Source organism: Macaca thibetana, chromosome 9 (genome assembly GCF_024542745.1).
Source record: "Macaca thibetana thibetana isolate TM-01 chromosome 9, ASM2454274v1, whole genome shotgun sequence".
Classification (NCBI taxonomy): Eukaryota; Metazoa; Chordata; class Mammalia; order Primates; family Cercopithecidae; genus Macaca; species Macaca thibetana.
In genome coordinates, this window is record NC_065586.1 from 17,705,502 (window position 1) to 17,728,319 (window position 22,818).

The 22,818-nt window shown below is 40.5% G+C and overlaps 2 protein-coding genes across 2 annotated transcripts in view; one reads left to right on the forward strand and one right to left on the reverse strand.

Annotated features, from left to right (window-relative positions):
* TRDMT1 (tRNA aspartic acid methyltransferase 1) overlaps positions 1-22,818 on the reverse strand; it is a 687,969-nt gene that overhangs the window by 619,883 nt on the left and 45,268 nt on the right. The gene's annotated exons all lie outside the window — the stretch shown is intronic.
* The window catches only part of TMEM236 (transmembrane protein 236), a 47,328-nt gene that overhangs the window by 367 nt on the left and 24,143 nt on the right, over positions 1-22,818 (forward strand). Inside the window, exon 2 of the mRNA XM_050805421.1 lies at positions 18,949-19,021. Coding sequence (XP_050661378.1) covers positions 18,949-19,021 — 73 coding nt within the window. The remainder of the gene's footprint in view (positions 1-18,948; positions 19,022-22,818) is intronic.

Sequence of the window (22,818 nt, forward strand, 5' to 3'; positions counted from 1 at the left end):
CACCTAGGCTGGAGTACAGTAGGGCAATCTTGGCTCACTGCAACCTCCGCCTCCCTGGTTCAAGTGATTCTCCTGCCTCAGCCTCCTGAGTAGCTAGGATTATAGTTGCGTACCACCACGCCCAGCTTATTTTTGTATTTTTAATAGAGATGGGTTTTCGCCATGTTGGTCAGGCTGGTCTTGAACTCCTGACCTCAAGTGATCTGCCTGCCTCAGGTTCCCAGAGTGCTAGGATTACAGGAGTGAGCCACCATGCCTGGCCTATAAAAGAATTCTTTAGTAGGGAATCCCTGTGATGTTTTCAAAGATACATTTGTTTGTTGTTTGTTTTAACTTTTATTTTAAGTTCAGGGGTACAAGCGCAGGTTTGTTACATAGGTTAACTTGTGTCATTAGGGGTTTGTTTGTACAGATTCTTTCCCAGGCATGCACTACCATGCCCAGCTAATTTTTGTACTTTTAGTAGAGATGGGGTTTCCATGTTGGCCAGGCTGGCCTCGAACTCCTGACTTCAAATGATCCACCCACCTCGGCCTCCCAAAGTGCTAGGATTACAGGAGTGAGCCACCATGCCTGGCCCATAAAAGAATTCTTTAGCAGGGAATCCCCGTGATGCTTTCAAAGGTACGTTTGTTTGTTTGTCTGTTAACTTTTAACTTTTAAGTGCAGGTTTGTTATACAGGTAAACTTATGTCATGGGGATTTGTTGTACAGATTATTTCATCACCCAGGTATTAAGCCCAGTACCTATCAGTTGTTTTTCCCGATCCTCTCCCTTCTCCCACTATTCACCCTCTGAAAGGCCCTGGTGTGTGTTGTTCCCCTCTGTGTGCGCATGTGTTCTCATCATTTAGCTCCCACTTATAAATGAGAACATGGGGTATTTGGCTCTCTGTTCCTGTGTTAGTTTGCTAAAGATAATGGCCTCTAGCTCCACCCATGTCCCTGCAAAGGACATGATCTTGTTCTTTTTCATGGTTGCATAGTATTCGATGGAGTATATATACCACATTTTCTTTATCCATTCTTCTATCACTGATGAACATTTAGGTCGATTTCATGTCTTTGGCATCGTGAGTAGTACTGCAATGAACATACGGATGCATGTGTCTGTATAATAGAATGACTTATATTTCTTTGGGTATATACACAGTACTGAAATTGCTGGGTCAAATGGTATTTCTGTCTTTAGGTCTTTGAGGAATCACCACACTGTCTTCCACAATGGTTAAACTAATTTAGACTCCCACTAACAGTGTATAAGTATTGCTGAAAGATATTTCTAACATACGGTGGGTAAGGATGTGAGCAGAGCATAAGGATAGAATGTGACATTAATGGGAGGCTACAATTACTGCTTCTGTAAACGTATGGATATTATGGTATCTTCTATTATTTTTCTACAGTCATTTATACTGAGTGATAATAACATATGAGATGGGTAAGACTGGAGTTTATGCCAGTTCATGCTATTCTCAGTAGTAAATGTTGGACCTAATTCTCCTGTACACTAGACTACATAAACTCATCAGAGTGCGCTTACACAAGTCATAATCAGAAGATGGTAATGTAGAATTTTAATTTTGCATAAAACTGAAAGTAAGTCTATTTTTAATTATTTACATTGCATTTTGCAGGCCTAAGGCATACTTTGACTATTAACTAAGATTTTTAAAACAACTGGTTCCTTTAGACTTTTTATTTACTTATTTCTTTATTTTGAGACAGGATGTGGCTCTGTTGCCCAGGTTGGAGTGCAATGGCTTGATCATTGCTCACTGCAGCCTCGACATCCCCAGGGGGCTCAGGTGATCCTCCCACCTCGACCTCCTGAGTAGCTGGGACTACAGGTGTGTACCACCACACCGGGCTAATTTTTTTGTTTGTTTTTTATAAAGATGAGGTTTTGCCGTGTTGCTCAGACTGGTTCCAAACTCCTGGGCTCAAACAGTTCACTCGTCTTGGCCTCCCAAAGTGCTGAGATTACAGGCATGAGCCACCAAAGCTGGCCTACTTAGAATAATTTACTATGTTGGTAAATTCTATTACCCTTGTAGGGGAGGAAAGTACTTCAATAACAATACAGAGATATTTTAAATAAATCAGGATGGAATGTTGATTTAACTAGCAGATCAGCTAATGGGTGTACTGATCCACATTAAGGGTATTGAGGACAAAATAGTCTCTGATATCAATGTGTTTTTCCTTTTAGATCTTCAGATCTGATTCTTACTCATCTTGGGCTTCTCCGTTTTCTTTGATAAGTTAATTTTTCTTTCATACTGATGTTTTATTTATTTATTTATTTGACAGAGTTTCACTCTTATTGCCCAGGCTGCAGTGCAGTGGCACAATCTCAGCTCACTGCAACCTCCGCCTCCTGGGTTCAAGCGATTCTCCTGCCTCAGCCTCCTGAGTAGCTGGGATTACAGGGGTCTGCCACCACTCCTGGCTTATTTATTTTTTTTTTTTGAGACAGAGTCTCTCTCTGTCGCCCAGGCTGGAGTGCAGTGGCCGGATCTCAGCTCACTGCAAGCTCCGCCTCCCGGGCCCACGCTGTTCTCCTGTCTCAGCCTCCCGAGCAGCTGGGACTACAGGCGCCCGCCACCTCGCCCAGCTAGTTTTTTGTATTTTTTAGTAGAGACGGGGTTTCACTGTGTCAGCCAGGATGGTCTCGATCTCCTGACCTCGTGATCCGCCCGTCTCGGCCTCCCAAAGTGCTGGGATTACAGGCTTGAGCCACCGCGCCCGGCCTCCTGGCTTATTTTATTTTATTTTATTTTATTTTTATTTTTAGTACAGACAGGGTTTCACCATGTTGGCCATGCTGGCTTTGAACTCCTGACCTTAGGTGATCCGCCTGCCTCAGCCTCCCAAAGTACTGGGATTATAGGCATGAGCCACTGCTCCCGGCTGATAGTTTATTTTGAAAGCGAACAACATAGAACACATGTGAAAAGTGAGGCACTGGGAATTTGCTCATACGCAAGGGCAGAAATGTAAGAATAATAGACTCTGCAAGAGAGCTAGAAATCCCATTGCTGAGGCTGGGAGGATGCTGAGGGAGAGCTGACATGTGGAGTTCATGGTGTTCTCTTTAGGTACGGCTCCTGGATGTGGCCGCTTCTGCGAACCTCACCAGGAGACTTTCCCCAAGAGCAGGGGTCTTAAGGGGTTTCCGGAAATAAAGCATTTTGTTGTAGGCAGTGCTTTTATCAGTAGGGTTTAGGGGCTTTCCAAACCTTGACCAGAGCCCGAGGGTCACCAAAGAGATAGCTTGGAGCTGGGCTTGACCCTCCACCTCTCACACCCTGTAGGGATGGCTTTGACCATCCAAGACTCCTGGCTGGGTTGGAATTTTTAAAGGAATGGTAGAAGGTTCAACTGACAACAGGAATAAACCAATGGGAAACTGGCCCGCCACAGCCCAGGAAGAAGCTCTTGGGTTTTTTTGTGTTTTGGTTGTTTGTTTCCACATTGACTGAAATCTCTAGGATTCTAGATTCTGAATGTCATTTAGGCAGCAAACTTTCACATATAACTTACTGTTATTATTAGGCTATAATTGATTCTTTACAGGTCATTGATTATGTCCCATGTAAGTACTGATATGAGGTGGTACAGAAATACCACCTCATAATCCCAACACTTTGGGAGGCCAAGGTGGGAGGATTGATTGAAGCCCGGAGTTAGAGACCAGCCTGGGCAATATAGTGAGACCTCGACTCTACAAAATATTACAAAATCAGCAGGACGTGGTGGTGCACGCCTGTAGTCCCAGCTATTCAAGAGGATGACTTGAGCCCAGGAGTTTGAGCCTGCAGTGATCTATGATTGTGCCACTGCACTCCAGCCTGGGTGACAGACTGAGACCCCCAACTCTGAAAAACAAAAAGAGAGAGAAATATCTGCTTCACATTATAAAGTAGACTTTTTTTTTTTTTTGTGAGATGGAGTCTAGCTCTGTTGCTCAGGCTGGAGTGCAGAGGAGTGATCTCGGCTCACTGCAACCTCTGCCTCCCAGGTTCACACAACTCTCTTGCCTCGGGCTCCTGAGTAGCGGTGATTACAGGTGTGCACGACCACACCTGAGTAATTTGTTTGTTTGTTTGTTTGTTTTTCTTTTTTAGAGACAGGTTTTCCCCATGTTGGCCTGGCTGGTCTTGAACTCCTGACCTCAAGTGATCTGCCTGCCTCAGCCTCCCAAAGTGCTGGGATTATAGGCATGAGCCACTGTGCCTGGCCTGAAGTAGAATGTTTGAGTTTTTCGTTATTATTCCCAAGAGAAAATTGCCGATCGGAGAGGTTCGGCAACTCTCCCGAAGTCAGTGAACTAGAGAGAGTGGAAGAGGCAGACTTTGGACCTAGGTCTATCTGACTCCGTAATGGATACTTCTAGCCACTGTCCCAGACTGCCTCTGTGAAGGACAAGGTCCCATTCTCCTGGGGCAATTGAGATTAAGGAACAGAGTAGGCTTTCGTTTTTGCCCCTCAGTGCATGTGGTATATTAGTCACCTCTGGTGTCTGCTCAGATTTCATTTTGTACATCTGGCTCAGGTACCTCCCTTGTGCTAAAGTGTTTTGTCGTAACTATATCTCTCAGTGATGTCTTTTGGGAAATACACTTCCAGTCTTTAGTTTCTGTTTGCGGGTGTGGCTGGCTACACGTGTTTTAAATAGTGTTTAGACAGTGGACAGGTTATCTGTAATTTCAGTGAAACTGAAACTGGCCACAGTTTCCTTCTGGCCACATTGGTGAGCATTATCATATAGTTATCTTTTACTGGCACAGAAGAGAAAATAGTTACTGAGCACTGTTCTAGGAACTTTACACTTTCTGTACTATTGAGTTTAAACTTTACAACAACTCAGTGAAGTGTAGATGCTAGTGTTCTCATTTTACAGACAAAGACACTGGAACTTGAAGTGATTAACTTTGTCAACCGATAAAGCTAGCAGGTGGAGCCAGGCATGGTAGCTCATGCCTGTAATTTCAAGACTTTGAGAGGCTGAGGTGTGAGGATCGCTTGAGCGCAGGAGTTTAAGACCAGCCTAGGCAATGTAGTGAGACCCTATCTCTACAAAGAAATTAAAAAATTAACCAGGCATGGTGGTGCGTGCCTGTAGTCTCAGCTGCTCTGGGAGCTAAAGGGGAGGATCACTTGAGCCCAGGAGATTAAGGCTGCAGTGTGTTGAGATCATGCCACTGCACTCTAGCCTGGGTGACAGAGGAAAACCCTGTCTCAAAAAAAAAAAAAAAAAAAAAAAAGGCTACATAATGGGGGAGCTAGGATTTGTGAGCCTGGGTCTAATTCCATGCAATTTTCTCTATGTCATGCAACTTTCTTTTCCTTTATTTTTTCTGACTTTGAATGCCAAGTGTGTTTCAAGAGAAATGCAATGTGGTTTTTTTTGTTTGTTTGTTTTTTGTGTTTTTTGAGATGGAGTCTCACTCTGTTGCCCAGGCTGGAGTGCGGTGTCATGATCTCAGCTCACTGCAACCTCCACCTCCGGGGTTCAAGCTGTGGTCTCATCTCAGCCCCCCAAGTAACTGGGATTATTGGCGTGCGCCACCATGCCTGGCTAATTTTTTTTATTTTTAGTAGAGACGGAGTTTCACCATGTTGGCCAGGCTGGTCTCCAACTCCTGACCTCAAGTGATCCACCCACTTTGGTCTCCCAGAGTGCTGGGATTACAGGCGTGAGCCGCCACGTCCAGCCAGAAAATGCAATGCTTTTAACGTCATTAACATACATTTCACCCAGAGGTGTATTTGGCTCTTATAATACATGGCGTAATATATGGAGCGTCATATCTTGATTGCTACATGAAGATAATGCAAAAATAATTGCTGTTAGAGAAAGTAAGGATTGAGCATATGAAGTATTTTTGAGTCAAATAGTTGAGTCAAATAGTCAAATAGTTGTTTATGTGCAATTTCATAGACCCTGAACATTCATGATTTGATGTTGATGAGGCTCATCTGAGAGCTTCCCTGAAGGTCCAGACTGGTGTCATGAGCCCTGTGAGGCTGGTCTTCAGGAGGGAGTGAGTCATCAGTCAGCAAAGGGTGTGCCCAGGAATATATGTAAAAGAAAACTGGCCTGGATTCAAATCCTAGCTTTGACATTGACCGTGAAACCTTACGTGAGTTATCTGAATTCTTTGAGCCTTAATTTTTTCTTGGGCAAAACAGAGACAACTTAGGTTTCTTTTTTGGAGTGCTGTTTCAAGAAACTTCGTAAGATCATGCATGTAAAGTTCCTAGCGTAGCAACTGGTCTGTAGTAATCATTCAATGAATATAAGTGTTATGACCTCAGACTGAATTTACTGTTTTCATTAAAAATGTGATCATGTTAAATCTCCAGAATGACTCTGAAAAGTGGTAGAAGTGACAATAAAACTGAAGGAAAATATATGCTGTCAGTAATATTCCTCAATTTTGGAGAATTTTGCAGGTTTCTTTTATTCTTTGAGAAGAATGAACACCCATAGGGTGAGATCATTAGTATCTCAGACATGTTTTACATTCACAGAGTTGTTATGTTTTATTTTATGTCATATTTATGTTTTATTGTGTTACATTTTTCATTTCATTTTCTCGCTATGCCTACATGTCAGTGTTGTAAAGTTGACCAAGCAGACATAATTCCCATTTTGTGAGGGAGGAAACAATTTCAGAGAGCTTAAAATGTACTGGAGACTGAACTTTAATCCAGTACTTTCCCTTCTCTCGTTAACACTTCCTGATTTTTCTGGAATTATGGCTCCATTCTAGGGATGCCTGCCAAAATTCATAACAAGGGAGATGCTTGGGGGAATGAAGAAAGCTATTTATAGACACACCAAACTGTGTATTCCAGGAAATAAGAGGGTTCTTTTCCTGGAATATCAGAAAATGTGTGATAACACTGAGCTACATACAAGGCTAGCCTGAAACGGGAGCAGATCTTCATTGAGAAGGTACATTGGCAGCAGGATAATCCTAGAATATTTGTGGAGATTCCCAAACTGTCTTGGGACCTAGAGCTATATTTCGGGCATTCATTTGAGTCCTTTTGAGTACGATCAATTCAGACTATGAACACATCAGGAATCCTGGGCAGGGCAAGTTTGAAAGACCCCACCATTTTGAGCAACATTTTACCTGGCTTAAGTTTTTGATATATTCCATGAGATTTTGCTATTGATCTGCTTTAGGTAGTGGTGGTGGTGATCATCGTAGTAGTAGCTGTTGTAGTTGCAGTAAAGTAAGAACAAATAGTTATTGAGCAAGTGCTATGTATCAAGCATAATTTTAGACACATTGTCTGTATTATTTTAGTTGATTTTCTAATCTTGATATGCAAGAACAATGATAGTCTCCGCTTTACAAATGAGGAAATTGAGGCACAGGAGTTAGAAGATCACAGAGCCAATGAGCAGTTGAGCCAAGACTACCCCAAGGGAGCCTTGAGCACCTTATTGCTCCGCGTTGGCCCCCACAACTGAAACACACAGCACTAGTGACATCTGTGCACTCCTGGACACAGGGGCTAACCTGAAGGAAATGCAGCTCACTTTTCAACACCTCTGAGAGATAATTAATTGGTAAGACCCCATTAACTAAACACTGCTGCTTACCAGTTTACTTCTCAGAACATTCCAGTTTCCGTTAGTGAATCTATTATCTATTGTGTTTAACATTTTCTCATAGATTTATTGGCTATTTGTATTTTCTAAAAATCATGTATTTTTGTCCTTGATCTCTTTTTCTGTTGGTATGTCCTTTTTTTTGCTACTGATTTATGAATTCTATAAACATTAAGGATGTTCATTTGTTTTAATTGCACAAGATCATCAAGCAATAAGGATGTTGAATTTGATGTAGCATACGTTTCAGAGTTATCATTAGTCTTTTAATTTTACTTTGGTGTTTTTGATATGGAGAATTTTTATTTTTCATATAGTTTAAGCTATCCATATTTCTTTTACAGTTTGGTCTGAGGCATTATACATGAAAAAGATAAATAATTTTGTCATAGTTGACTGCAGGCTTTATCTTCCTTGCCCTACTAAATCCAGTGTATTAGTCTGTTCTCATGCTGGTAGTAAAGACATACCTGAGTCTGGGTAGTTTATAAAGGAAAGAGGTTTGATGGACTCACAGTTCCACATCGCTGGGGAGGCCCCACAATAATGGCTGAAGGCAAATAAGGAGCAAAGTCATGTCTTACATGGCAGCAGGCAAGAGTGCACGCGCCCGGGAACTCCCCTTTATAAAACTGTCAGATCCATGAGACTTATTCACTATCACAAGAACAGCACAGAAAAGACCCGCCCCATGATTCAATTACCTCCCACCAGGTCCCTCCCATGACATGTGGGAATTCTGGGAGCTACAGTTCAAGATGAGATTTGGGTGGAGACCCAGTGACGCCATATCACACAATAAACCAGCAGGACTATGTTTACTTTTTCTTTTCTCTCCTCATCCTATGCAGGAAGTCGCCACATTGTGGTAATTCTTCCTCTTCCTCTCTCTTGTGTCAGCTCCTTGTTCTCCATGACTGTTTCTCTCATCCCAATTAGGCCCTTATTTCCAGACCATCAAAACTTCAGTTTCTGATGTGGTCCCCCAAATTTTCATATATTCAAATACAGTGTCAGACCTGATTTGTCCTGATCAATTCTATTAAAGGAAAAAATGAAGACCATTTCATTAACTAACGCTTGGACTCTGGCAACCTTCACCCACTGGTCTTACCTTTTGTTTCTTTTCTCCCCACGCGTTCCCTCCCAATCCTTGTCAATAGGGTAATTCTCTTCTTCAAAAAAGTTTTCTGGGCCAGGCATGCTGGTTCACACCTGTAATCCTAGCACTTTGGGAGGCCAAGGCAGGTGGACCAGTTGAGGTCTGGAGTTCAAGACCAGCCTGGCCAACATGGTGGAACCCCATCTCTACTAAAAAATACAAAAGTTAGCTGAGTGTGGTGGTGTGCGCCTGTAGTCCCAGCTACTCAGGAGGTTGAGGCAGGAGAATCGCTTGAACCCAGGAGGCAGAGTTTGCAGTGAGCCGAGATCATGCCACTGTACTCCAGTCTGGGCAACAGAGTAAGACTGTGTCTCCAAAAAAAAAAAAAAAAAAAAAAAAAAAAAGAAGTTTTCTGTATCTCAGCCCCAGTCCTTAAAAATGTCCTCTTCCCCTTGCTTGTAAATCAAATATTGACATTATTCCACAGCATCCTGGAGCTGGGCGAACTCTTAGTGTTCATCTACAAAATGATTTCTCACAATGCAAATACCTCTGATTCTACAGAGAACTCACTACTTTCTGTGGCTCTGCGTAGTACAGCCTTCCTTATTCCCTTATGTTGAAACGAAACCTATCACTATGTAGCTCTCTTTCCCAACCACTTTGTAGACTTTGCCTCCTCTGCCCTTTCTTTCTCCATGGCCAGGATCTGTGCCCGTCACTGCCTATTCCCCATTTCTATTGCTTTTTGAGCACTCCCATCAGCTTGCATAATGTAAACTGCCCCTTGTAGGATGACAGCTCCCCAAATTGTGTCTCCAGGGGTGACTTCTCTGAGCTTACTGTATCTGTGTTAAATTTTTGCAACATTTGAAGGCAGTGGCATCATTCTGCCATCTCAACCATGCCACATCTCAGTCTGCTAAGTTTTCTCTTCTCCAATGGGCAGAGTTCCATCAGCCATTCCTATCCCATGATTTCTCGACCTTTGACTCTTTTGAAAGTCTCCTTGGGATGCTGGCTGGATTTTTAATGCCTGGATATTATCTTAGTGACACCCTGATGTCCTCCTGATGCAGCTACTGACTTCACCTATTGATATAATGCTACTGACTTCCATTGCAATGATGTCACCTATTTCATAACAGAGTGTATGATTGACTAAACCTAGTTTTACTAGAAATCCTCCAGGTTAATAGTGATCCATGAGTCCGCTCTATGGGTTTGTTTAATGGGTCTACATTTACCTATCTGAATTTCTTTTTTATATATACACACATATATGACAAAACACACATATATTTATATATATAAAAGACAAAATCTAAATATATGTATTTATAAATATATGTAATGAAACCTAAATATATATAGGTATATTTAAATATGTATGTGTGTGTATATATATAAAAGAAATTCAGATAGGTAAATGTATATCTATATATTTAGGTTTCATCATATATATATTTATAAATATATATATTTAGGTTTTTGTTGAGACAGGGTCTTGCTCTGTCACCCAGATTGGAGTGCAGTGGCATGACCATAGCTCACTCTAGCCTCAACCTCCCAGGCTCAAGTGATCCTCCTACCTCAGCCACCTGAGTAGCTGGGACTACAGGTGTGCACCACCACACCTGACTAATTTTTAAATTTCTTGTAGAGACAGGATTTGCTAGGTTGCCCAGCTGGTCTCGAACTCCCGGACTCAGGCAATCCACATGCCTCAGCCTCCCAAAGTGCTTGGATTATAGACATGAGCCACCATGCCCAGCCTCCCTACCTGAATTCTTCATGTTAGCCAACATTATTTCCAGGCTACTGCAGGTACATGCCTTTGTTCTCAGGTACTGCCTCCATCCTCAGGGACTCTGTAGTCCACTGTGGAGTCTAGATAGTTGTACATGAAAAAATTAGAAAGTGATATAAACCACTGTACAACAAATCACCAAATTTTATGTGGCCCACAACTAGTCCTTTATTATCCCAGAGAAGAGCATCATCAAAACTTAGTAGTGACTGGGCACAGCCTTGGAAGGCTGAGGCAAGAAGATTGCTTGAGACCAGGAGTTTGAGACCAGCCTGGGCAACACAGCGAGACCCTGTCTCTACAGGAAATTTTAAAAAAATTACCTGGGCATGGTGATGCATGACTGTAGTCTCCGTTACTTGGGAGGCTGAGGTGGATCACTTGAGGCCAGGAGTTTGAAACCAGCTTCAGCAACATAGCAAGACCCTGTCTTTCTATTAAAAAAAGAAAAAACAAAACAAAAACAAAAAAACCCCCTCAATACTGACAGTAAGGGAGATGCCCTTTTTGATTCATCCTTCTTACCTGTCCCTTTCCACCCTGCCCCATCAGCCCACCACAGTGCCTTGAACTCAGCAGCCTTTCAGTACATGTGGTTTATGGACTCAGGTTTATTAGAAAAGCACTATGCTTTGGAGTAATCAGAGAAAGTCTCGTAAGGATAACTTGATTTGCACTGAGCTTGGAAAGTTGGATGTGGGAGGGCATCCAGAGGAGGAGGATGAATATGAGGAATGAGTGGACATAGTGAATTATTTAAGGGGTTGGAAAAGACCTACTTGCTTAGAAAGGAGTGAGTGGTGAGAAATGGGTTGGCAGCATTGCAGAGTGGTTCGGGCTGTGAGTTTTGGAGCTCACAAGACCTGGATTAGAATTCATCTTTCACTTCCCAGCCATGGGATCTTGGGCAAATTAATTCAGCCTTCAACATCAGTTTAATTGCCATAGGGTTGATACCTCACTCAGAGGGTTGTTGTGAGGTTGTCATAGGTAAAATTCTTTCCTGTAGCGCTTAGCCTGTGGTATAATATGAGCTCACTGAGTTGTCGTAAAGAGCCGAGAGTTATTATATGTTGGAACGTTAATACTAGATTTTGGAGAGCCTTGAAAGATGGGCACGGAAACTTTAACTTCATGAGTTTGGTAAAAGGATTTATGTTTCTGAGCAGAGAGTCATTTCCCAAGTTCTCATCTGATCCTTTCCACCCACCATGCTTCGTCTATGAGAAATCTCGGGGCCAGGATGCTTGCTGCACAAACAAGAGTTTTTAACCCAACGTGGCTGAGCTTACTTAGTTCATCCTTAATGGGTCCCATTCCTAGGAGGGTCCTTCTCATTGCCAGTTTATTATGATGCACACAGAGGTCTATGGGCAGTACCCTAACTTGGTCTTTCATGTGGAAATTACACCATGCCCATGTGTCCTTTTCTTTAGCCAATCGTACCATGGTCGCAAACTTGCATTCTTTGCAGCATGAAAAGTCTTTCAAAGAAGTGTCTGTGATATTTCTAACCTAAATTCTATTACTTGTAGTAGCTTCCTAGGACTGCTATAACAAAGTATCACAAACTTGGTAGCTTAAACAACAGAAATTTGTTTCAAATTCTGAAATACTTAAAAGTTCTGGAGGTGAGAAGTCTAAGATCAAGGTGATGGCAGGTTGGTTCCTTGTGAGAGATGTAAGGAAGGCTCTGTTCATGCCCCTCTCCTGGCTGCTGGTAGTTGCTGGCAATCTTTGGTGTTCCTTGACCTGTAGATGCATCACTCTGATCTGTGCCTTCGTCTTCACATGGCATTATTCCTATGTGTCCTCACTTAGTCTTCCCCACCTGCATGTCTGTTTTCAGATTTTCCACCCTCCCTTTTTTTTTTGAGATGGGGTCTCGCTCTGTCTCCCAGGCTGGAGTGTGGTAGCATGATCTTGGCTCACCTCAACCTCCGCCTCCCAGATTCAAGCAATTCTCCTGACTCAGCCTCCCGAGTAGCTGGGACTACAGGCGTGCGCCCCCATGCCCAGCTAATTTTTGTATTTTTAGTAGAAAAGGGATTTCACCATGTTGGCAAGGATGGTCTCAATCTCTTGAACCTGTGATCTTCCCACCTTGGCCTCCCAAAATGCTGGAATTACAGGCATGAGCCACCACGCCTGGTCCCAGATTTTCCCTTTTTAAAAAGACATCAGTCATATTGGATACGAGTCTCCCCTTATGCCCCATTTTCACTTGATGACCTCTATAAACACCCTATTTACAAATAAGATCACATTCGGAGACACTGGGGGTTGGGACTTAAACATGTCTGTTTTGGGGTATATAATTCAACCCGTAGGATTTCACTCTCTGACCCTCTCAAAATTCATGTTCTTTTGGTGTGCAAAATAGACTCATTCATCTCAACACCTCCAAAAGTCCTAATCATCCCAGCATCAACTCTAAGTCCCAAATCTCGACTACACACCATCAACTCAAAATCCCAAAACTTTCCCTCTAAATCATCCAAACAAGTTATAGGCAAGACGTGGGATATGATTCCTCCTGGGTCAGAGTTTCTTTCCATCCGCAAACCTGTGAAGCTGGACAAAAAGTTACTTGCTTCCCACATGCAATGGTGAGGCAGGATAGACATTACCATTCCGAAAGGGAGAATTTGGAAAGGAAAGAGGAGTCATGGGTCCCACGCAAAGGGGGTTCAAAAGCGAGGAAGGAAAATCCCGTTAGTTTTTAAGGTTTAAAAATAATCCTCTGTGTCTTGATGCTGATTCCTCTGAACCCATCATCCAGGCCTGTGAGGGTAGCGGCCCCAACCACTCAGCCTTGGATGGTGATGGCTCTGCCCTGTGGATTTAGGTTGATCACCTCTGGGTTTGTGGTTATAGCACCAGTCTCCCTGGCTTTGGAACCACTGTCAAAGTCATTTTTTTCTTTTCTGAAAGATAACACATTTGCAGCCAAATAGCTCTATCAACCCATTTGCTCCCTAGAGTCCTAGAAGTCCAACAGCGTTTCTTCGTTTCATCTTATCTCTGCCCCCTTCAGTCCAGGCCAGCAGTATTTATGCTGAGATGGTTGACTGGATTCACAAACCACAACCTTGGTGTTCTCTTCCAAACATGCTTTCTTATCATTTGCAATATGGATAGCCTGAGAATTTGCCAAATCTTCAAGTTCTAATTCCTTTTTGCTTAAAAATTCCTTTTTTCAAGTTATCTCTCTTCCTTCACTCACATTTTATTGTAAATAGCAGGGAGGAAACAGGCTGTGCCTTCAACATTTTGCTTAGAAATATCCTCAGCTAAATATCTCAGTTCATTACTTGCAAGTTCTACTTTCTATCCAACAGAGCACAGTATAGCCAAATTTTCTGCCATTTCATAGGAAAGATCACCTTTCCTCCAGTTTCCTATAATATGTTCCTCATTTCCAGGTTAAACCTCACCAGAAGTACCTTAGCATTCATATTTCTAACAATACTCTGTTCATGACAATATATCTACTCTCTAAGATGCTAAAAGTTTTCTCTATATCCCTCCTTTTTTCTTTCTGAGCCCTCACTAGAATGTCCTTTAACACCTGTGTTTCTACCAACAGTCTCTTCAAGGCAATCTAGGCTTTTTCTATCATGCATCTCACAACTCCCCCAGTCTCTATTCATTACTCAATTCTAAAGCCACTTCTACATCTTTAGGTGTTTGTTACAGCAGCATTCCACATTCCAGTTGCAAAATTGGTGTAAGTTTCCTAGAAATGCCGTAACAAAGTACCACCAACTGGATGGCTTGAACAACAGAAATGTATTGCCTCAAAATTCCAGAGGTGAAAACACTGAGATCAAGATATTGGTAGGATTGCTTCCTTCTGAGGGATATGAGAAAGAATTTGTTCCATGTCTTTCTCCTTGCTTCTGGTGTGGTTTTGGCAATCTTTGATGCTCCTTGGCTTGTAAATGCATCACTCTGATTTCTGCCTTCATCATCACATGGTACACATCATGGGTTTCTTCACATAGAGTTCCCTCTGTGCAACTCTGTCACCAAATTTCCCCATTTTTATAAGAACACCAGTCATATTGGATTAGGACCCACCTTAATGATCTTATTTTAACTTGATTATCTTCATAAAGATCTTATTTCCAAATAAGATCACATTCTGAAGTGCTAGGGTTTGGGATTTCAACATATCTTTTTGAGGAGACACCATTTGATCCATAATACTCAATAAATTACAAGCATATCCAGCTGGGCATGGTGGCTCATGCCTGTAATCCCAGCACTTTGGGAGGCTGAGGCGGGTGGATCACGAGGTCAGGAGTTTGAGGCCAGCCTGACCAACATGGTGAAACCCCGCCTCTACTAAAAATACAAAAATTAGCTGGGTGTGGTGACATGCACCTGTAATCCCAGCTACTCAGGAGGCTGAGGCAGGGGAATCGCTTGAACCTGACAGGCAGAGGTTGCAGTGAGCCAAGATCAGCCACTGCACTCCAGCCTAGGTGGCAGAGCGAGACTCCATCTCAAAAAAAAAAAAAAAAAAAAAAAAAAAAAAATATATATATATATATATATATATATATATATATATATATATATAAAAAAGCATATCCTAGTCAAGATTTTCAAACACAGGTTAATGTAACTTCTGGTTAAATAAAACATAAACTTGGGTTGTCATTTAATTACTAATGAGTCCATTCATTTAGTATTTATTGAATTCCTACTATGTGTTGGACATTCTCTAGCATCATGAAGTTCTTGAACTTGGATGAGAAACAATTTACGTTATTTCTTTCATTAACCTCTAATTGAAAGCTACCAGTCTTTTCTGATGTAGATGTTGGTAACAAACCACAGTAGTATTAGTAGGACTTGTAAGTTTATTGCATAGAGCTTTTCAGACCATATATCACAGATCTTTTTGTATGACACAACAGTTGTAGGAGAGACTTCAGTATATGGTTTATGATCTTCACTATCTTGAAATTATGAGTGATTACAATTTTTACTAGATCTTAAGTACTCCTTTTTTTTTTTTTTTTTTTTTTTTTTGAGACGGAGTCTGGCTCTGTCATCCAGGCTGGAGTGCAGTGGTGCGATCTTGGCTTACTGCAACCTCTGACTCCCAGGGTTCAAGAGATTCTCCTGCCTCAGCCTCCAAAGTAGCTGTGACTACAGATACACACCACCACACTTGGCTAATTTTTATATTTTTTTTATAGAGATGAGGATTTGCTGTGTTGTCCAGGCTGGTCTCGAACTCCTGGGCTCGAGTGATCCACCCACCTTGGCCTCCCAAAGTGCTGGAATTACAGACATGAGCCACCAGGCCTGGCCTGCTCCAAAGAAAATAAAAAAAGACATGTTCATAGATAGACACATATATTGTTATGAGGTTAATGAAAGAAATGATGTAAATTCTTTCTCATCCAAGTTTAAACTTTAAAAAGAATCTGGATTACTACATAATTCTTTAAGAAAGAACCATAAACTGTATACAATTTTTAATGAAAGACTTTAGGTAATTTTTAACATTTGAATAATTTCAATATAATTGATTTATCTTCTAAAAATCTGTGTATTTTATTTTACTCATTTAAAAATGTTGTCTGAGAAGGGTTCATAGGATTCACTAGACTCTCAGAAATTTCATCACACAAAAATGATTCAGAAACATTATTCTAGATGCTGGAAATAAAGCAGCAAACAAGTCAGACAAGGTCCCTCCTTCCACAGAACTTACCTCGGGGGATGAGGAAAGAGGAAGACGACAAACAATAAACAAAGAATCAGCAGATTTCTAGGTAGTCATAAGGGCTACATATACAACTCGTGTGTGTGTGTGTGTGTGTGTGTGTGCGCCTGTGTGTGTTTCCTATACTATATATGAGAGTAGGAGCAATAAGAGAAACCACATCATGCACAGCATGTAGACTAGGATAATAAGATTCAATTTGATTCTAATCACATTGTGTGTTCATCAAAGATTTTTTAAAATTATGATAAAAAACATACAATGTAAAATTTACTATCTTAATAATTTTAAGGGTATGGTTCAGTGGCATTAAGTACATTCACAATGTTGTGTGACTATTGCCACCATCCACCCATGAAACTCATTTCATCTTGCAAAGCTGAAGCTTTATACCCATTAACCAATAACCTCCTTCCTTTCCCCAATGTTGGAGCATTGACAAGATGGGTTTTACATTTTAAAAGCATGATTTCATTAAAAAAACATGAAGACAATGTTTTTGCTATGCAAGAATAGAACCACCAACAGGAAACCAGTTAGGAAATATGGCAGATGAGAGGTGACAGTGGATGAACTACGGTGTTGGCAGAAAAGGAGTTTGAAATGGACATTGGCAGTAAATCAGACAGGATTAGATGATGGACTGGAACAAGTATGGAGGAGGACTTGGGTTCTGTTTCGGACATGGTAAGTCTGAGTTGTGTCTTTGTGTCTTTGCCAAGTGGAAGTGTCTAACAATTGGGTAGACAAGTCAGGGTTCAGGGAAAAGCACCAGAATATATTGTGCAGTCCTGGGCAAATAAGTGGTATTTGAAGCCAGGATGAGATAATCCAGGAAGATAATACAGACAAAGAACAGGCCTGGGAATAGTCTCTGGGGCATTGTCATTGTTTAGAGGTCAAGTTGAGAAGAAGAGATCTTTATGAGTGACTTGTCCAATCTTACTTAGAGAACTTAGTGTTGTAGGAACTTGGATCTCAGCTCAGACAAACAGAGAAAGCTACCAGTTGAAAATTCCATCAGACTAGTCTTAGCCAGGTTGTACTAGGTCTGGCCATGAGAGAGGGGTAATCTCATCTTCTAACTTATATTTACACCTAGGACGTCTAAGATGGCACTGGGATGGGGGAGGCAAGACAGCACCAAAGAGAAATTGTTCTCTGTTATTTTGTTCTTTATAATTTCAACTTGTATTTTAGATTCAGGGGGTACGTGTGCACGTTTTTTACACTGGTATGTTGCATGATGCTGTGGTGTGGGGTGTGACTGATCCCCCCACCCAGGTAGTGAGAATAGTACCCAATAGGTAATTTTTCAACCCTTGCCCCTTTCCACTCTCCCCTCTGTAATGGTCCCCAGTGCCTATTCCCGTCTTTAGGTCCACGAGTACCCAACGTTTAGCTCCCACTTGTAAGTGAGAACATACAGTATTTGGTTTTCTGTTCCTGTGTTAATTCATTTAGGATAGTGGCCTCCAGCTACAGCCATGTTGCTGCAAAGGACATGATTTCATTCTTTTTATGAATGTGGAGAAATTAATAATTTGAAAGCATTCAACACTGCTTGTACGTAGAAAACATTATATAAATGGAATTAACATAATACATATTAACGAATCAAAAAGAAGGTAAATATTTCATTGTAGAAAACCTTTGAATAAGTATCCTTTGTTGTCCCGTAAATTAAGAATGCTAAACATACGTTTAAATTTTCTATTTTATTTATTTATTTGATTAATTTATTTTTTTGAGACGGAGTCTCACTCTTTTGCCCAGGCTGGAGTGCAGTGGTGCGATCTTGGCTCACTGCAAGCTCCGACTCCCGGGTTCACACCATTCTCCTGCCTCAGCCTCCCAAGTAGCTGGGACTACAGGCGCCTGCCACTATGCCTGGCTTATATTTTGTATTTTTAGTAGAGATGAGGTTTCACCGTGTTAGCCAGGTTGGTCTCGATCTCCTGACCTCATGATTCACCCACCTCGGCCTCCCAAAGTGCTGGGATTACAGGAGTGAGTCACCGTGCCCGGCCACATTTAAATTTTCTGTGTCATAAGATATACTATTTTCTATGTATTATATCTCAATAGCTATTGGATTGGTTGATCATGCAAGGTTTAAGAAGTGGTCCAAAAACAAGTTTGAAAAATTATGTCATTTTTATGTATGTATAGTTTTTTTGGTTCTAGTAAAAAAATTTAAATGTTTTTAAGTGATCTTTAAATATCCAATAATTTATCATCTCTAAATGTACTTTTGAAAAATAAATTTTACAACATGGGATATAATATAACTTGAAAGTCATGCTGTTCATTTATTCAGTTGGTCACTACAGCCTCACCTCTTGGGCAGGATTTTAATTAATGAATTATGAACATGCTGAATGTCATTTGACTTGTGATTTGATGCTTTTAATAGTTTGTGGTTTGCTAATTATTTGGAAATCTCTCACCCCTTTGTTCTAGAAGAAGCATTCTGGTTTCTGCGCGGGTTCCTCTTTGCCATACGCAAACATTTGGGAAATGGAAATAGGGAAGCAGCAGCTTCTTAGAAAAACTATAGATGAATGGAACAGGAACTGCAAAATTAGCAGAATGTAAGAGGAACTGTCGATCTTGTCCATGATTGCTTTGGCTTATTTTTTCTCCTTTGCTAGGAGACCTGTTCTGATGATGTGTGTGGTCCTCACCACACTGCCCTGCCTCACCTTTTCCATAGCAGTGACTGAGGTATGGAATTTTGACTTCTTCTGCTACAAGATTATGAGATTTTATAATTTCTTGTTATTGGAATTTGATAGAGCAGCGTGCTCAACAAAGTTCTTGACATTTATGTAATCCAGTCTTCTTCCAGTTTACAACATACGTTATTTAAAGTACTAAGACCGTTGTTACCTCTGTGATTGTGAAGGAAAGTCCAATAGCCAATTTTTAAAAATTAATTTTGTGTTTGTGTGTGAGAGACAGAAATGATATTTGAACATTTAAAAAGTGAAAAATGTGAAAGTTGATCTGTATTTGTTTCTTCTGTCAACCTGATGTTTTTCACGATTGTCCTCAACTCTAAATGAATACAGCAGGATCTAAGGGAAGGACCGCTTAGGCTTTAATACCTTTGATAAGATGTCCATTGATAATAATTTGCATGTGTTATTTATTTGAAAATAATGATGAGTTTATGTTTTGACTATATATAGCTTCAAAAAGTCTTGGATAGATACCTGCAGGGCAGGAATATCTTAGGCAGAATTTTCAGACTGTAAGTACTTCATTATCCAAGAAGGTCAGAGAAGAATGCCCCACTATTCCTATTGATTTGCAAGGTGCTGTGAAAGATAACTTTTGTTTTCCCAAAGCATACTTAATTTACTTAAATGACTTAATTTATCTTGTGATATTTCACTTATATGTGAAGCAAATATTCATTAAGTGTATATTACAGGCCAGGCACTGTTAGGTACAGGGCATAGGGGACTCAGGAAATATGGCAGGTCTCTGGTAGAATTTTCTGACATTAGAAATAGAAACAGGCAATTAGAACAAGTATCACAAGTGTTGTGAGAGGGCAGTACCAAGTAACGTATGACATTAGAAATTACATGGTTGTCAGAACGCATCATAGGTGCTGCTAGAATACATCATAGATGCTACATTAGGACAATGTATGAATGCACAGAATCATTTTGGGAGGTCACACAGATGTGCTTTGCATCCAGTGAACTGCAACAGATGAATATTTCAATGTAGAGCTGTCTTTTCCCCTCCCAAAGACCTTGTAAATCATTTGGAAGGTTCCCAAAAACTAAAAATTTAGTTTACAACCTTTTAAGAAACATCACTGCGGTAAACTGATGGCATATCTGGAGCTCGATAGCCCTTTTTGGTTCTTTTTTATGATGTCTCATCCATTGTTACATCTTTTTCTTTCCTTTCCTTTTTTTTCTTATTTAATTTTCACCGAAGTATGACACATAAACAGAAAAGTACACGAAAGGAAAAAGTACAGTAACAATGGAATACCACAAAACAATCCCTGGGTAAGCATCGCTCAGGTGAAGGTCAAGAAGGAAACCTTGGCCAGCTCCATGCCCACGCTCCTTTATTTGCATTTAGTATTTTATTTTAGTTTTGTATCAGAAACCCATTGCTTGCTCATTCTTTTTTCATGCTCCTTTCAATGACTCCCTTTCCCTCCTTTCCAGAAGTCACTTCTAACTTGACTTCTGATACTGCAGGCTAGTTTGCCTGTTTTTGAAATTTTTCCAAGGAGAAATCAAATGATGTCTGGCTTCTTTTATTTCAAATATGGTTGTAAGTGTCATTTGTGTTTCTGGGAATACCTGAAGCTCACTCGTGTTCAGCTGTAGAGTATTTCATTTTATGAAAAGGTCATAATTTACTTCTGTGTTCTACTCTTGGTCGCCATCTTGGTTGCTTCCAGTTTTGGCAATTACAAATAATGCGGCTGTGAACATCTGTGAATATGTCGTTTGGTGTGCACATGCAAGCATTTTTGTTGGTTACATATGCAGGAGCAGAATTGATGAATCGTGAGATACTGAAATGTTACATTGTGAGAGATAAGGTCAAACAGCTTTCCACACAGATTGTGCTGATTTCTATAGCATCTCTATAGAACCCACCAGCAGAGAAGGAGCATTCACCAACACTTGCGTTGTGTTTTATTTTTTTGGAGACAGAGTCTTGCTCTGTTGCCCAGGCTGGAGTGTGGTGGCACACGTGATCTTGGCTCACTGCAACCTCTGCCTCCCAGATCCAGGCGATTCTCCTGCCTCAGCCTCCTCAGCAGCTGGGATTACAGACGCCCACAACCACGCCTGGCTAATTTTTGTATGTTTAGTACAGATGGGATTTCACCATATTGGCCAGGCTGGTCTCGAACTCCTGACCTTACGTGATCCATCTGCCTCGGCCTCCCAAAATGCTGAGATTACAGGTGTGAGCCACCACTCCCGGCATCATCATGTCTTTTTATTTCAGCTCTTCTGGTGGGTATGATCCTGAATCGCATTGTACTTTTAAATTACATTTCTCCCGTAATTAATGAGGTTGAGCATCTTTTCATCTTGCCCATTTTTTATTGTGTTGCTTATCTTTTAAAAATCTATTTGGAAGACTCATTTTCATATTCAGATTACACAAGCCCTTTTTGATTATATGTATTGCAAATATCTTTCCTCTCTGTAACTTGTGTTCACACTTTTATATCTTTTTCATGAAAAGAAGTTCTTAACTTAAAAATAGTGTGGTTTATCTATTTCTTTCCTTTATGGATAGTGCTTGGGTCACTTGCAGAAGATTTCGTCATTGTGAATCTGAACTTCAAAGTCTTAACATCTTTCCCTAATTTTTTTATATATATATATAAAATATATATTATATACATTATTTATATATATAAAATATATATACACACACATATACATATAATTTATTTCTTTTATTTTATTTTTTTGAGATGGAGTGTTGCCCTATTACCCAGGTTGGAGTGCAGTGGTGCAATCTCTATTCACTGCAACCTCCAACTCCTGGGTTCAAGTGATTCTCCCCTGTCAGCCTCCCAAGTAGCTGGAATTACAGGTGTGTGCCACCACACCCAGCTAATTTTTGTATTTTTCATAGAGATAGGGTTTCACCATGTTGGCCAGGCTGGTCTCGAACTCCTGACCTCAAGTGATTCACCCGCCTTGGACTCCCAAAGTGCTGGGATTACAGGTGTAAGTCACTGTGTCCAGCCTTCTAATTATATTTTGAAGGCTGTATTGTTTCTTCATTCTTTTTGAGATTCACAATACGTCTGGAATTGATTTTTGTGTATGTTGTGCAGCAGTGAGTTAATTTGTTTCACCATATAACATTCAATGAACCAAGCACCATTTACTAAAAAGTCCATCCTGCCCACATTTCTCTGCTGTGCCACCTTTGTTATAAATCAAGTGCAGATATACATAATTCCTATGCCAACACTACACTGTCTTAGTTCTTGCAGCTTTCTACTAGTTCTTTGTATCCAGAAGAGTAAATCTTCCTAGCTGGTTCTTTTTCTTCTAGAATTTCCTGCCTTTTTTATTTCCATATAAATTTTAGTATCAGCCTGTCTTTTTCCACAAAAAGTTGCAATATTGATTGAAGTGGCATTGAATAGTATCATTTTTTTAAAAACAACTCATATATTTGAACTCTTTTGTCTTTGGTATTTAGAAATAATTTATCCATTTGGGGGAGATTTTCTCTGTGTACAGTCAAATAGTCTATGAATAATGACATTTTGTTTTTCTTCTTTCCAATATTTACACTGTTAATTTCTTTCTTTCTTTCTTTCTTTCTTTCTTTCTTTCTTTCTTTCTTTCTTTCTTTCTTTCTTTCTTTCTTTCTTTCTTTCTTTTCTTTCTTTCTTTCTTTCTTTCTTTCTTTCTTCCTTCCTTCCTTCCTTCCTTCTTTTCTCCTTTCCTCCTTTCCTCCTTTCCTTCTCTCTCTCTCTCTTTCTCTCTTTCTCTCTTTCTCTC